Source organism: Adiantum capillus-veneris, chromosome 4, assembly GCF_014529385.1.
Source record: "Adiantum capillus-veneris isolate H3 chromosome 4, ASM1452938v2, whole genome shotgun sequence".
Classification (NCBI taxonomy): domain Eukaryota; kingdom Viridiplantae; phylum Streptophyta; class Polypodiopsida; order Polypodiales; family Pteridaceae; genus Adiantum; species Adiantum capillus-veneris.
In genome coordinates, this window is record NC_140934.1 from 44278239 (window position 1) to 44294936 (window position 16698).

Below are 16698 nucleotides of genomic sequence, written 5' to 3' on the forward strand. Positions count from 1 at the left end.
ACCTCATATATGTTGTACATGGAAGCTTTTTTCCAAGGTCCACCACTTGTCCAAGCTAGGATCCATTAAAACATGGATAGAAACAAGGCTCCACAACTCGTCCAACCTTTATAGCTGCAAAGTGTACCGGTTGTCTAAACTAGGCATGGGAAAATAATAGAAGGTCCACCACTTATCCAATATATTATCTCTAATAGCATGGGAGGTTTGGTCTCAAGATTTAGGAATTGGCTGACCTGTATTTCATTGTATTATGATGAATTTGGTTTTAAAGTCAACTACTTATCCAAGCTATAAGTTTATATCTTGAATGGTATTCCTTCCCATCACTTAGAAAACCAATGATATGTTGTACATGGGAGGGTTTGTTACAAGGTCCACCACTTGTCCAAGCTAGTTTCATTGAAACATGGATGAAGACAAGCTCCACCATTTGTTAAAGCTAGACTCCATTGAAATCTAGAAAATCCATTCTATGTTGTACATGGGGTTTTTGTTTTAAGGTCCAACACTTGTCCAAGCTAAGATCCATTGAAACATGGAGTAGAGAAACACTCCACCACTTGTCCAAGCTAGGCAACATTGATAGTAGTTGGTTTATTTTGAAGATCCACCACGTGTCTAAGCTAACTCTATTGAAACATAGAGAGAAGCAAAGGTCCACCAACTGTTCAAGCTAGGCTCCATTGAAACATGGACAGAAGCAAGCTCCACCATTTCTCCAAGATAGACTCCATTGAAACATGGAGAGAATCAAAGGTCCACCATTTCTCCAAGCCAAGATCTAGTTGTCCAACCTATAAGGTTATATCTTAAATGGTAATCTTTCTAATCACTTGGAATACCCATGATATGTTTTACATGGGGGTTTTGTTCCAAGATCACCACTTGTCCAAGCTAACTCTATTGAAACATAGAGAGAAGCAAAGGTCCACCACTTGTCCAAGCTAGTCTCCATTGAAACAAGGAGAGAAGAAAGCTCCATCATTTCTCCAAGATAGGCTAGCATGGATAAGTGCACCTTGAAACCAACCTTCCTATGAGGCAATAGAGCATATGCTACATATTTTATGTATGCCCCATGCCTCAAATTAAGAAGTTATAGATTAGAAGTGGACCTTGCTTAAATGTCACATGCAATAAATTAAGGAAAAATAGCCAAGTGGATTGTATTCCTCAATGGATCCTTGCTTTCACAAGTTGTGAACCTTGAGTCACTTTTACATTAACTTGGACAAGTGGTGGACCTAGAAACCAAGCTCTCCATGTTGAGATAAGTTGTAGGTAGGACATTAGAACATAGACAACGATAATGGATGCAATATACTCCTCTCCTAATAATCCAATTGATTGAAACCATGATATTTTAGTTGTTTTCATTGTGTATTGTATGTGCATAAAGTGGAATGAGACCTTAAGAAAACTCAAATTTTTGACAAAATCTCTATATTTTATACATGATATATTGAAAGTTGTCCAACCTGGGAATTGGGATTTTCCCACTTTACCTAATATGGTCTTAATTGTATTGCAAGGTAGATTCATTATTGCTTTAAGCACAAGTTGATGCATAAAAGTATACATCTTCATGCACTCAAATGATTTAGGGAACACAAAGATTAATGATGTTCACAAGTTCTTGATTGTTTTCAAGCTAAGATTGATTGTTGAAATTATGCAAAAGCTTGGTGTGTGAACCTTCCATCTCCATATTGCCAAGGAGGTCTCAAGAAACACAAAGATTGTATTGTGCCAAGTCTCTCTTAATGAGATAATCTATAATACAAATGCCTTTTGGAGGGGGGGCCGGCTCCACATAAATCCGGTCCTCAACTGTTGTCATATTCTCTACACTCTCTCTCTTGTAAAAGTATTGTTCATGCCTAGTTAATTAAGTGTTATGATGGAGTTGCTACTACCAATTAAGTTCACCCTCTATGCTCTCAAAATTGCTCACTCTAAATTCCGCTATTCTCTAAGTTCATAGGCCATTCCCATTACAATGCAGGCTGGGCATTGACATGTAAAGTTGCTGGTAATAGGTAGGCAAGTGTTTTCCCTGACCCGGTTACCGCAAGCCCAATAAGATCTCTTCCTAAGGTTGGATTGTTGTTGGCTCTTTGAAACCAGCTCTGATGATGCCTCCAAGAACATAATCTATACATCAAAACATAAACACCCAGAGATCATGTAAATGCTCCATTCTTGGTGAATGTCACAACTGGTGCACATAAAACAGGGAGCAATGCTGAGACGAACCAAGAAATGAAGCTTCCTCAAAGGAGCGAACCCACAAGCGCCCCCTCATACCAAACCTTTGAGCTACGAAATTGGAGAGCGCGCCTCCAAAGGGCCTTGTCACAAAATTGGCAAGTCCAAAGATGGAGGCCATCACACCATCTACAAATAATGTTAGCTTGAACTGGTCAAAAAAGTACTCTGCTATCACATTGTCTATTATTAGCTCCACACCAAAACAGAACCCATGTATCATGCCGAGCACCCATGTCCTGTAGTTCTTCACCCCGTTAATAATGACATGTTATGGGCACAACAAAAAATCAGGATAAGATCATGCTATCAATTGATTTGAAAGCGCCATTAATACGCGAGTGCAGTCAGATCCATAAGACATGCTTGCACATCCACCGGCAAACTTGGAAGGTGGTCATAAGCAGAGATATAGATGACCAACATAATATATAAGAAGTAGCGCCATATGGGAGAGGCATTTATAGAAGTCATTCCCTTAAGACAACCATCTAGAAATCTGTTCAGATTGGTAATGTGTACCTTGACATAGTTGTCTTTGATGCGATTGCCCTTTCTTCGGAGTTGGCAGTAGTTTCCGAGCGGAGTGTCTTGGGTGCAGGTAAGCATAATGATCCCTATTACGACTTTCACGATACCCAGGATGAAAAACGATAAGCGCCAGGCTATATTGAAATCTGGTGAACCAATAAATCTTGGACTTGCAATCAAATCGAAGAGAACACGCATAAGGAGCTGTGCAGCGCCACCCCCCAAGTTTCCACACCCAATTGTGATCCCTGTGGTAAGACCAACGATTGGTGCACTGAACATGGAGGCCATCCAGAATTGACATGTCACAAATGTTGCAAGCGAGAACCCGATGAAGAACCTACATTTGCATGAAATCTTTAAATTTTCCATAGAGTTGAATGGAAGCTATCTTGCTTCATGTGCTTATATGAAGGTGTTAAGTTGTAGCATGAGCGAATTCACACAATTTTGATTCGAGCAAGAAAATATAGGAAAATACCTGCACAGAATGAAGCATGTTGTTGCAGTGGACACTGTTGCCATGTAGAAGACGGCTGGTGCCGTCAACAATATAACACATGCACCTGCATACCTCGGTCCCACCATATCACACGCGAATCCCATGACAAGTTGTGATGCAATGGAGCCACACACTGATGCAATCCCCGCTTTCCCAACCTCCTCCTTTCGGAGATTGAGATATCACGGGTAGCAGAGGGCCTGCTACAAAACTAGATACAAAACATACAAAGAAGGAGAACTAGGAGATATGGAAACTCCTCATATATGGTTGGGCCAAGGAGAAGAGCTTGATCCTCTTGGCCTTGTATTCTGAATCCACAGGCAAGGGGAATTTGGTTAAGTGAGGCTCTACGTCATGCAGATTTGACTCCAAGGACACAGCTACATCTGTAGTAAGCACCTTGTTTTCATCAGCGGGAAGGTGATTTGAGGCTGATGCTGCAATTGGAGGGAGCTTGAGCTCGTGTGAGTTTTGATCTGCAAGCTCGAAGATGCCGTGGGACGTGCTTGGAGGGTTGATGTCACCAGAGTTGAGAGATCTCTTCATCTTGGCAGGAGGGATTATTGGGGAGTCTAAAGTGGATCTGCCTCACGATGATGATGACGATGGAATTAACTAGTGCACGTAGTGTCCTGGAAAGTCTATTTCCAAGTCTTACGTGCAGCAATGCAGCAGGCTACGAGGCACGTGCAATTGGAAGAGTGCACGAAGCTGAGCTGCAGAGGATCCTCAATACCCACGTCGTGCGGACACGTCCATAATTACACACCACTTCCTCTCAAGGACATCAGAACTGGCAATCATAACTCAAGGTGGAAATTTACAATAATAAAGAACAAGATGCACATACGTATCTCCCACTTAGCACCTTCACTAAAGAGTTTCAATCATTTTTCCTAATAAAAACCAAAACTATTTTTCCCCAAGACAAATACTAATAAAATCACAAGGCTGCTAGGCATGATAAAAAATTATTTTCGACATCCAATTTTTCAAGCCCCCTTTCATATGGTTTGTGTAATGCAATCAACTTATATAATTTGTCATATATAACGTTAACTTAAAGATATAAATACAAAAAATGATAGGCAATTTTGAGATTGTTTTGATAGGCAAAATAGCTCTTGACAACAAAAGTAGGCGTCAATTTTAGGCCTTGATCTGAGGCTAGATCTCACTTTAAAATCAATACATCTCTAAGATTTTTTAAAAAAAACATAAGCGTGCACATAGAATTGAATTAAAAAAGCACCCTTAAGATCTACACCCTAAGCTTTAGATCCCTATGCTCTACATCCCACTTTAAAAATTCTACATTTTTAAGCTCTAGAGCCCTTTTTACAAATTTAAAATTGTAGATCCTTAAGTTGTAAATCCCACTTTAAAAGCTTTAAAGTTCTACTAGTATGTGACCCGCGCGTTGCTACGGCCAAGAAGGAGTATCATTGAATTTTGTGTAACCCCCCCTCCCCCCTTCTTTAGAAGGATAACATGTGTAAGTATTTTTTATGCATCCAATTGAAGGTAGTGACAACTATATCTGAAGTGCTTTATTATGTGCAATAGTGCATTATGGTATCAACATAAATCACAATGGATTTGTGCGACAATAGAAAGTGCATAGAGAATTGAATGAACATAACAACTACATGAGGTTGGGGGGGGGATGAAGAGAGAGAGAGAGAGAGAGAGAGAGAGAGAGAGAGTAGAATAAGTACATGGTTTTTTTTTACTTTAGAGAGAGAGAGAGACGAGAAAAGGGAAAGTAAAAGAAAAACAACAATCCACTTCCATTATTATAAGTAGTCTTTGTAAGCCCTAATATTCGTCTCTAAAGAAAGTTCTTTGCAAGCCACTAAATCTTAACTAACAAAACAGCTGCAACTTCAAAACGACAGCCTTCGGGATGTTGCATTTGGTACTCGTAGAACCCATGGACCCACACAATGAACGCTCCTACCAAAATGACGATGCCCCTCACACAGCGTGTATAATACAATCCTCCAATTCTCATATCTGTCCCTATAAGAGTATTCTGCATTGGCCGGTAAGCGATCTCCGAGCTCGCGAGCCCGTATGCGAGCTGAACCTACATTACGATTCAAAGCCACACTGATATGAAAGTACCCTTGGAGTCCTCCGAAAAACTCATGCACTTCCATTAAATTGTTATCACGATAATAGTGATTCCTGCAAGCCAATTGGTTAATTACAATAAGTTCAATAACCAAAAAATATTTAAAAAAGCATTGTGCCTCATTGGTGTTCCTTACCTAACAACTTCAAAGCTTTCAATAATGTGTACTACATCATGCGTACTAAGTGGGCCTCTCCAACCAGGTGGATCTAAATGAGAAAATTGTTAGTTTGAACACCAAGCTGGAAAATTTTCAAAGGATATACTTAGATCCTACCATTATATAAGAAATGACGAATGATGAAGCATCCAGCTAAACGTAGATACTATCCAATGCCTTCTTTGACGTGGCATCTATAAATACAATATTTCAACCCCGTCCAAGAAACATCATAGCATTAGCTTTTCATGACAATCAAAGTGTATAGAGAATTGAATCAACATAGCACCTATAGTATGCGATCCACATGTTGGTGTAATCCAAAAGAGCACACTATTGATACCATTGAAACTTTGAAATTTGCAACAAAATCTTAGTTCTCGATCACTCATAGACATGCATAAAGAGCTACACAAATCTACTCGTTTATGTGTACATAAGCCTTAAATTTTCAACATTTTCACATAATGAGATGGAAAAACATGAAAATATCATGCATATGCAACACATAGTTTTGAGATTTTAAGAAAAGAAAATAACTTCAAATGGAATACCAATAAACCTTCAAACACCGACAGATCTTATTTACCATTTACATTTCCACTCCATGCAAAATGTCAAAACTCTTAGGAAACAATCAACAAAATAGTTAGTGGCAAAGGATGCTTTGGTGGAGTTTCAATTGGTAATATATAATAACTATAATAACATTCAAATTTCCTACACTATCATACGTCGATGACCCTTTTGTAAAAATAATCGCACAAAATCTATCGTCTTGTTTGAACCTTCCACAATTAGGATACATCATATTATACATACTTTGTGGATACACATCATAACAGGGTCTCAATGGTCCCTAATTTCCAAAAGCAAAGGGTTTTATAGGATGAAGTTTGTTGTTTGCAAAGAGAAAACAAAATTTAGGCACGTGCATATGCATCAATACAATAAAATATCCCATTGAAGTGGTTTGATGTGCATGACCCCAATCTGAAGTTGTCTACAATGGTCATTACGAACTAATAATGGGGTCTGGAAAGTGCTACCCAATTATTTAAGAGTGCATAAAGTGAACCAAATCTAAAGGAGTAAGACAATTTCTACTTGTAAACCTAAAGATAACTTTTAGAATGAAATGTAGATAGTGGTAAAATATCATGGAATCTATCAAGATTCCAAGTATTTCATTGCAACGTCCTTGAAGCTCATACAGCTAAGCATAGTTGTAATGATGGAAGCCTCTTTTCTAAAAACATGCTACTTTATGTCCCCAAGCCACAAAGGTAGTACCTCATATTGTTTTGACCAAAAATATCATCTCAACCAAAGTCTCAAAACTTAATTTAAGTATACTCTATGGCTTTATGCCATGTAGATCAAACAACACAAGTATTAAAAAAAAAAAACAACATGTTCACTAATTATCCTACCAACGCAGTTCAAAGCAAGGTATGCTTTAGTACATCAACATAGTGAATCAAATTAACACACAAAAGTACGTGCTTCAACTATTTCTAGTAGCCAAGGTTGAACGTTGCTATATGGCACGACCATCAGAAGCTCGAGCCATCTTTGTCATCAATGCATTCAATCGATTCAAATGGACCTTGAGCCGGGTTACCTCTCCTTCTAAAGCAAGGACCTGGTCCTTAAGTGCATCAATTTGGACCTGGATTTCCCTATTGGGCATGTGTGAGCTTTGCATTGATTCAAATTGTTGCTCCATGCGCACCAGCATGTTGAATTGGTTCTCCTCAACTTGGGTCATTCCTCCATTGAAGCATTGTGCACATAAACGCACCTCATTGCGAAGGTCTAAAATTCGTTGGCCATTTGCTTGCTGAGCCATGTCCAAAAGTGCTTCCAAGTGTCATTCAAAGTCCGATTGCCTAGACTCACTACGAACAAAGAAGTCCCATAATGCAGCCATGAGTTCATGATTCCCATCATTTACCACAGGATTAATAGAAGAGGATCCCATGCATCGAGCGCTTCTCTTTGCAGCTCGAACATTGGTAAACCTTGGAGGAGTGGACTCAATACCATCTGACTCGGTCTCAACGATGGCATTGTTATTCATGTTTTCCATAGCTGTACCATTAAAAAGTACATCACAATGCATATAAAGTTGAACTATGTGTCAACTACCACAAAGGAAGCAATCCCTTGCACAATATTACGAACATAACATCTTATCGTACAAAAAAACATAATCTACACAAAGCATAAGAGGTGCAAGCTCAAGAAAAGACACAGAGAGACTTTAATGTTTTCCTCAAGCAACATGCATGATTTTCTCTCTTCCTTATTGCACATCTCTCTCTCTCTCTCTCTCTCAACATAGCAACCTATCCTCTCACAAATGTGAGGATCAATGCACAGAATTGTTGTGGTTAAACAAAGATCTCTAAGATATGAACCTAATATCTTGGATCCCTCAAACTCAAATTGCAAGTGGAAAACTCTATTGCATAGAATTACAAAGTCATAATAAACACCAAGACATTTAGAAATGTATCCAGATTTTTAAAGAACATTGCCTAAAATGAATCACAAGCATGGCAAAGCTATTGATATGTTTGTCATAGAAGAAAACACAATCAAGGACATTATCGTGCCACAAATGATCTAAGAGGAAATATCATCGTAGCTCGCTTCATCATGCAATTGGCAATCGGCTTGGAGTTTCTCCATTCCTAAATTAAGGACCGTTTTTCCATCCCAAGGTTGATTATCTCCTGGATTAACAAACAATAGTAGTAAAAAAGGGAGACTTTTTTTTAAATAATACAATTGAAGCACCAAACACAACAATCTACACATACCAGTTATTACAGCTATGTATGGTACTGCCAAACATGCAAGTTGTTTAGGCAAGTAGATTTGGTAGATCAACTCAGCGAGCCTAGAACTCTGGAGGTACTCCCAATCATCAGGAACGGAGTATCCTTCATATCTAGCAAACCATTGAGCATCATCTTCATCTTGGGAAGACACACACTCCTTCTTTACCGAGTAGACACCGTACTCAACGTCGGAGGAGTATACCAAAATACGCAATGTAAAGATATCGATAGATGGAAACTTCCTAAGGTCCGTAACACATAAGGAAACAAAAAAACCATGAATCTTACTTTATGCCAAGTGAATTTCTGATTTCATTCACACACACCTGGTCTTGTAGTGCTTGCGGATGGTCCTAACAATTTTTTTGTGCGGCAAAGGTGCACACCAAAAAAGTGGCTCTGCTTAAAATAATGGAAAAAAAAATCAAGGTCCCAAAGATAACACAATAAGTCTCCACATCATGTCTTAATGGTGGACAAAAACATACCAAGATGTGGATGATCTTCTACATTTAATAGAAAGGACACCTCGGAGATGTAAGTCATTTGATCCATGATCTATATACCCAAATAGAAACCATAAAATAGAAAATGTAAGGAAGGAACAAAACCTTCACATGACATAGTTTAATATATGTTATGGAGAGAGACAGAAAATTAATTCACAAGATATTTTATGATTTGAAACATATATAAAGAAGAACACAATGATGAGAAGGATTGGAGCCTTCATATGGCATTGATTTATATCTCACGGTACATAATGTTTATTGTTAGTGCAATTGTTTTGTAATTACATCAACGTCACGTAGGAGAATTTTCACTCCAATAGTTGAGTGTGCGCATGAGAGTGCAACATACAGTTGTCCATGAGTGAAGACCGGTGTCATCAGGTATAGGCCCAACATGGTAATGCTTTGGCCATGCGACTTATTTATCATCATACACAAAGAAGGATTGGAACCTTCATATGGCATTGTTTAATATCTCATGGTACACAATGTTTGTTGTTCAGTTGTTTCGTTTACATCAATGTCACGTAGGAGAATCTTCACTCCACTGGCTGAACGTGCACGTGACATGCAACATACAGTTGCCCATGAGTGAAGACCGGTGTCACCATGTATAGGCCCAACATGGCAATGCTTTGTCCTTGTGACTTATTTATCGTCATACAAAAAGACAATCTAACTGGGAACTGCCTCCGTCTAAGAACGAATGGCAACTTTGTACCAGAATGCACAAAACATATTCGAGGGATGAAAACGCGAGTGCCTACCCGTGTACCTATAATAACTTCTGCCTCCAGAACTCTTGCATGAAATGCCTTGCACACCAAGCGTGTCCCATTACATAGACCTCGACTTGGATCAATGTTCCGTAGTAGAATTATTGGGGCATTCATTTTCAACTTCAAGCAATGTGTTGGAAATCCACCACCCAAGGTGAGACTATTTAAAAACTCCACAGAGTATAAGAAAGGATCTTGCATCGAGTTTTCCGCCACAAAGTCAGCACTAAAGTATTGCACAACATCACCTTCCATTGTGTACTGGGCCTTAGCCTTGACAATATCAACTTCAGAGTTTTTTGGAGCAAGGATGGCCCGCTCTCTGAAGTATTCTGCATGGACCACATCTTTATCAATTTCTGAATAGATGCAACCTATCAATACATCCAATGAGGATGAAGAAAGCACCATGTGATGGGGGATTTCTATCATTTGTTCATCACCGATTGTCAAAGTCCCATTTCCTACATCCATAAGCCATTCTCTATAGGCAGAATTTGCAACATCACCACCTCCCACACGTATGTTATGTGCCAATCTAAGAATCTTCACACGATTCCATAAGTGCGATCGACAAAGTGTAGCATCAACAATGTCAGCACGCGCTCCCTGGAACACCACTGGTAAGATCTGTCTGAAATCTCCCCCAAGAAGCAACACTTTTCCACCAAATGGATTTGTTGAGCACATGATATCTTGCAAAGACCTGTCCAAAGCTTCGAAGGCATATCGATGCATCATAGGAGCCTCATCCCACACAATCAACTTTCACATTCTAAGCAATTCAGCAAGTTGACCTTGAACAGGGATATTGCATGTGCTACAACTATCAAGGTCCAAGGGTATCTTGAATCTAGAATGTGCAGTGCGTCCATTTCCCAATAGCAATGTTGAAATACCAGAAGATGCTAAAGCCAATGCAACTTCTCCTTCTCCACGCACACATGACAACAAACAATTATACAAATAAGTTTTCCTAGTCCCTGCAGGACCATCTAGGAAAAAAATAGCCCCACCATCAATAGTCAATCCATGCAACACTGCCTCAAAAGAAATCCTTTGATCTTCATTTAGCCTCTGGTCCATTTCACGTGACACGGATAGCTCTTGCATTGTGTCAAGGCATTGCTCTTGGAAAAGCAATCTATTTTCATCACGTATCACAAAGCGTTCATCAGGCATTGGAATTCCAGGAAATTCAGTTAAACTTCGTCCAAAAGAACCAAGAATGTTATGCAAATCTCTCAACGCATACCCTTCAGCAACCTGTGTACAACCATCTAATGACTCATATCTCATCTCCAACATGGGTTGATAGTCCTCATACAAAAAACGTCGAAATCTTTCCCATAAGAGATGAGGGGAGGAGGGTTCACAAAACAATAGAATGGTCACAAACAAATGTCTCAATTGCAAGCCTGTATGTGTACTGCAAGCTTCCTCCATGCATCCGAACCATTCCCCATCATCTTCCAAGATACCCCTTGCAATGCATGCTGCCTTGAATGTTGGAAACAATACACCATTTGCGGAGCGTAGATCCTCAAATGATTTACATCCTTTACAAATAGTCAAAAGCAAACGGACATAATATCGTTCACCTGCAGAGGGCTGCACAAAATACATCCACCCAATAGTGTCCCCACGACGTCTCTTTGTCCATTTCTTGGAACCCGAATTCCACACCCACTTTTGAGGAAAATCGATGTACAAACTATCGTTTGCTTCAGGATTCTCCAAGTTGCATGTGAACCACTCTGTCAAAGTGGTCTTCTCTGCATTATCTCTTTGCAAGACATCATTAAGTCTATCATTATCTCGAAAAGTCACCATTTGACCAGCCGGAACATGCACGCTCAATCTCTGAACAACTGGTGCGTCATTGTGCAAAGGATATTAAAAAATTCTCCAGCAAGACTCAGATGCAGATACATAGCGGCCATCCATGTACATGTCTATCTCATCAACGTTCACCCTTTCTGCATCACGTACCGATGTATGGAATCTTACAGTTGCCCTATCATGCCCCTTGTAGATGTACTTATAGACATACTTGACAGCTGAAATTGTCGAGCATACCTCAACATTGATATGTGCATTAAATAGTGTTGACAAAACAGGATTATATGGCACAACCCATCGGTTATCAATAGTAGAACCCCTAACGTTGGCGGTGAAGCCATTGTTTCATCGCACATAAATGGGGTAGCCATTATTATCCATGCTTGTTTGCTCACAAAATGAACGTGGATATTTTCTAATACATCGGCCATCAACCATGCAAGGAGATGACCTATTGAACTCACCGCATGGACCATGAATGTTACAACTAACAATGATATCATGCAGCACTGGAAATCAATTTTTATCTGGCAGCTCTGCACAAACCATCTTGTCACAGTCAAATGTTGATTGAGGCTTACATCGAGGATCTAGAATCAATAATGTATGAGAATGTGGAAAGCCTCTCTTTTGGAACTCCACGACAGACATGTAAGCCACCACTTTCCCAAAAATATCTTTCTTTAAGATATACTTCATCATGCTCGAGTGTTTCAAGAAGAAAACCCTGGTGGTTATGTCTGGTCGATCAGAGGAAACCTGTCCTGGAAGTAATGCCTCATTTATTTCTGGCCATTTTGGGTCTAGCTTTCCCTTTGCATGCACAATTGCCATTGCATCTTGATACAATTGGTACATGTGCCGAGGGCCGCCTATAAAAGATGAGGGTAAGACAATTCTTCGACCTGCAGACCGTCCAACTACAACATCACTCCCAGACAAATGCACCATGTCAACCAAGCCTGCGTACAATTCTGCCCTCAACGTCTGCTGATTTGTACGGACCCATGCAAGACGACATTCCTCAATGGCACAATATGCATCAACCATAAATTGTTGAAGTAAACGACCCCCCACGAAGCAAGCATGAATCTGTATCAGCATGAACCTGTAGCCGATATGCATAGTACTCTCTTTGAGTGACACATTGTCGAGAAACCAAGGCATCCAAAGGTCCATGCACATTATCATAAGGAAGCTTGATATGCCATCCATCTTCTCCCCGTGGAAAGAGAAGAACATACAATAGTGGCATGTACGACCTGTGTAGATTTGAAATCCTTTGCAGCCTTCCATTTTGACAATGTATCACAATGTCTCGATGGCCAACTGTTTGTACATCCCCTTGACCTGGCATAATTGCAGCAACCTCGTTGCCAACAGGTATCAAGTATTGCCTGGAAGTATTTCTATTCTCACAAATTGTCATTTTGATCTCCACACCAGGACTGTCATGTAACATTCTACAAACATTGTACAAGGCATTCGCATACGGATTACATGATCGCATCATCATTGATAATGCTTCAAGAGTGGACAAATTCAAACCATCCAAGGCACTCATACGATTCCGAACCTCATGCTCAGTATCATATACATATATCTGTGCAAATTTTGGAGCCCCTGCTTCATGTGGTAGCAAAGAAACAATTCAATGGTACACACCGCCATGTACACAAAAGCAATATGCACCAGACCTACCCATCAATGTCTCATCAATGGTAGATCCAAGAGATGCAAATGCCATAACACTATTGTAACTCCTGATGTTTCTTCTAAAAGACCTACTCAAAGCATCACTATTAGTGAGTAGCCTCTCCAATACATCTGGCGGTCTTGCAAGAGGAAAGAGGGATACTTTTCCACCTTTGCAACAATATTTTCCCATTGATGGTGTATCTTCCTTCTTCATTTCACACGGCCAAAGACGTGCACCACAAAACTCACAGAAGGAGGACATCGTTCCTGTATGATCTGTAGGCAATGAGACATGTATCAATGGTAGCATGGAAGGGCGGACACCTCGTAGACATGGATAGGCATGTAGAATGCAAGCAATTCCTCCAAGTGATGTGTCATGAACATATGGGACCTGTTCCTCATTTTGAGCATCTATGAGAGGGCAAAAGTGTCCGTCATGTTGATGGCGTTGCTGTCTTATGTTGGAGGTGCGTTGCCTTGCCCGTTGTCGACGATATCTTCTTGTCGCATCCAAACATGAAAGAGTGTGTTGTCTTCGTCCTTGTCCTTGCATGACAGTTTGCAAAGGAACTTGTGGAATAGTAGCATCACCATGGATAGAACCCTCCACAAATGTGGAGGGACTCCTACCACGACCATGGCCATTTGTTGAGCATGGCAAGGAATCCTCTAGCAAGTATATCGTACGTTGTGTAGCGAGTTGACGTCGATAATTTCGTGCAACCTTTTGGCATGCACGCACATGAGAGGAATGACTTGTAGATTCAGGAAGACAAATGCATGTGTCCCTTGTCCTCATAAATGCTTCTGTCAAGCAATTGAGAAAACACTAAATTCATAATGAGTGCATAAGTTTTATCATTTTAGTTACTCCCAAATGCAATCATAAAATATCCTCAATACATCATAGTATTAATTAAAGTAGTGTACTTAAGGTAGGGAAGTTCCTTATCTATACTAACTTCCAAATGCAAGCATATAATACCCTGAACCCATCATATTAATTGGAGTATTATACCCAAGGAAGGAATAAAGAGTGCGCATGAGTACAAGGCTTGTTTGATAGATCCTTTCGTTTCATGCATCCTCCCACTTCTTCTATCAGTAAGATATACTAAATTTAATAGACGTCATAGGATAAATTGAATATGAAATGACACCATTGGAGTTGAAGACTCAGTTGTGAGACTTCTTGAAGGTTTTTTAGGTTCTCTCTATGACATCAAGAACAGATTTTTCATGGGTTCTTGCATGAAGAAGGAGAGAAAGGTTGAACCACCCAAGTGTGGTAAGAGTGGTTTTGTTGGTTTTCTCACCCAATGTGGTAGACTGGCTTTTCCAATTCCTTCTCCAAATATTGTAGGTTGGTTCTCCCAATTCACATTGAAATAGTATGCTTAGGTATCAAGACTCATCGGCAAGTCTATTAGCATTGCCCGTATCATTCAAAACCTGCGCCATAATGGGGTCTTCCTATTGTGCTACCAAACGTGCCTATCATGGCTACCTGCATGAAGAAGAAAAGGAATCTTAAAGTTTGGTAGATTGGTTATCAGATTTTCTTGCCCCGTTGCAATAGACTGGCTCTCCCATCTCCCTCTCCATTTTTGACTGCTATGCTAAGAGTAAGAGTTTCAATGGGTCTTGCTTGTCTCATGCAATATTTCTCAGAATAACGTAAATGAGGTAAGGAGCTCTACGTTTTCCACTATAATATGAGGAATCACTTGGGTTTCCTTCGAAATAGAAAATTTTGGGGTTAGTTTTTGTCCCAAATTTTCTTGACCACTCTACCTCTCTCTCTCTCTCTCTCTCTCTCTCTCTCTCTCTCTCTCTCTCTCTCTCTCTCTCTCTAGCTCTCTATACCTCACAATGCTAGGAATTGCATGTGCCATGTGTTTTAAAAAAAAATAATGCAGAATGCCTTCTTTTATAGTAGGGAATGTTGAGATGAGGTTACATTTGGACTCTTTTATCTCTCTCTATGGTGCTAGAAAATGTGTTTATCATGGCTACATACATTAAGAAGGAGAGGAAGCTTGAAGTTTGGTAGATTGGTTATGAGAGTTTCCTGCCCCGTTGCAATAGATTGGCTCTCCCATTTCCTTCTCCATTTTGGACAGCTATGTTGCCCGTGATTAAGAGGAAAAGTCTAGTTCATTGACAGGTGGACATGTCAAGGGGCCTTACTTATCTCATGCAATATTTCTTTCTTAGAATAACACAAATGAGGTAATGAGCTCTACGTTTATGACTGTAGTATGAGGAGTTACTTGGGTTTCCTCTAAAATAGAAAATATTCGGGCTATTTTTTGGCACAAACTTTCTTGATTTCTCTCTCTCTCTCTCTCTCTAACTATATATATAAAAATATATATAGTTTTTTAGGAATTCCATGTGCCATGTAGTTTTTTAGAAATATAGAGTGCCTTTTGTCATGAGTGTGAATCATGCACTTGCCTAATGTTAAGATATGTTGAGATGATGTTCTATTCTCCTCTCTTTTCTATGTGTGTGTGTGTGTGTGTGCGCGCGCGCGCGCTTCACAAGGCTAGGAGTTGCATGTTTCATGTGTAAAAAAATAGGAAATAGAGAGTCTTTTCTCATGAGCGTGAATCATGCACTTGCCTAATGCTTGGAGATGTTGGGACGAGGTTCCATTGGGCCTCTTTTAGCAGTTCAATATATATAATCAATTTAGACATCATGGCAGCGTAATAGAACATAGGTGTACTAGTCCCAATGGTCCCGAAGGCTATGGTGCAAAGGTGTAGAGAGGTAGCTAGTGGTCAAAAGTGATTGAGAGAGAGCGAGAGAGAGAGAGAGAGAGAGAGATGTTTTAGCAGGGAGATAGACTAAATCACTCCAAAAGAAATCTTAAAGCTCTCAAGTATTGTAGCATTGATATTTTTTATCCAAGTGCTCAAAAAAGACTCGCTATGTTTAGTGTAATCCCACATAAATTTTACTTTTGAATTTACTTTTGAAATCATTATTTGAAGCTGAGAAAACCTACAAAGACATAGAGGATAGCTCGTGGCCAAAAGTGGCTATGATAGAAAGAGGGAGGGGGGAGGGAGACAGTTGTCTCAAAAGCTATAATTTTCCTTTAAACATTGTTCAAACCTAGGTTTAGTGTATTCTCACTTGCAAATTTGGAATTCACCTCTAAATTCCAATTGGAAAGCAAGAACACCTACAAAGCTCAAAGGAATTTAGGGTGTAAAAAACTTCAAATATAGGCAAGGGTTTCCCTTTGCCACCACCCATCTTCACCACTCACATTTTGGAAAAAATCATTGTGTTTTGGAGTGCTCGAAGATTGGTTTAGTGTACTTCCATCCATGGATATCTTATTTTCAAAAAGAGGGCCAAATAATCTCAATCATGATAAAGTCAACCACACAACAT

At 39.7% G+C, this 16698-nt stretch overlaps 3 protein-coding genes and 1 pseudogene across 3 annotated transcripts; all 4 read right to left on the reverse strand.

Annotated features, from left to right (window-relative positions):
* Nucleotides 1–2095: 2095 nt before the first annotated feature.
* Nucleotides 2096–3853, reverse strand: LOC147459065 (high affinity nitrate transporter 2.5-like; annotated as a pseudogene).
* Nucleotides 3854–7477: 3624 nt separating this feature from the next.
* Nucleotides 7478–10485, reverse strand: LOC147459066 (uncharacterized). The gene is made up of 2 exons (XM_086511536.1): nucleotides 9741–10485; nucleotides 7478–7698 (listed from the first exon to the last, which is right to left on the reverse strand). Exons 1-2 carry the CDS (start codon nucleotides 10483–10485, stop codon nucleotides 7478–7480), a joined length of 966 nt encoding a protein of 321 aa, XP_086367662.1.
* Nucleotides 10486–10512: 27 nt separating this feature from the next.
* LOC147459067 (uncharacterized) lies at nucleotides 10513–11577 on the reverse strand. Its single transcript, XM_086511537.1, has one exon. It carries the CDS (start codon nucleotides 11575–11577, stop codon nucleotides 10513–10515), a length of 1065 nt encoding a protein of 354 aa, XP_086367663.1.
* Nucleotides 11578–12102: 525 nt separating this feature from the next.
* LOC147459068 (uncharacterized) lies at nucleotides 12103–13546 on the reverse strand. Its single transcript, XM_086511538.1, has 3 exons — nucleotides 13288–13546; nucleotides 12746–13209; nucleotides 12103–12678 (listed from the first exon to the last, which is right to left on the reverse strand). Exons 1-3 carry the CDS (start codon nucleotides 13544–13546, stop codon nucleotides 12103–12105), a joined length of 1299 nt encoding a protein of 432 aa, XP_086367664.1.
* Between the last annotated feature and the right edge of the window lie 3152 nt (nucleotides 13547–16698).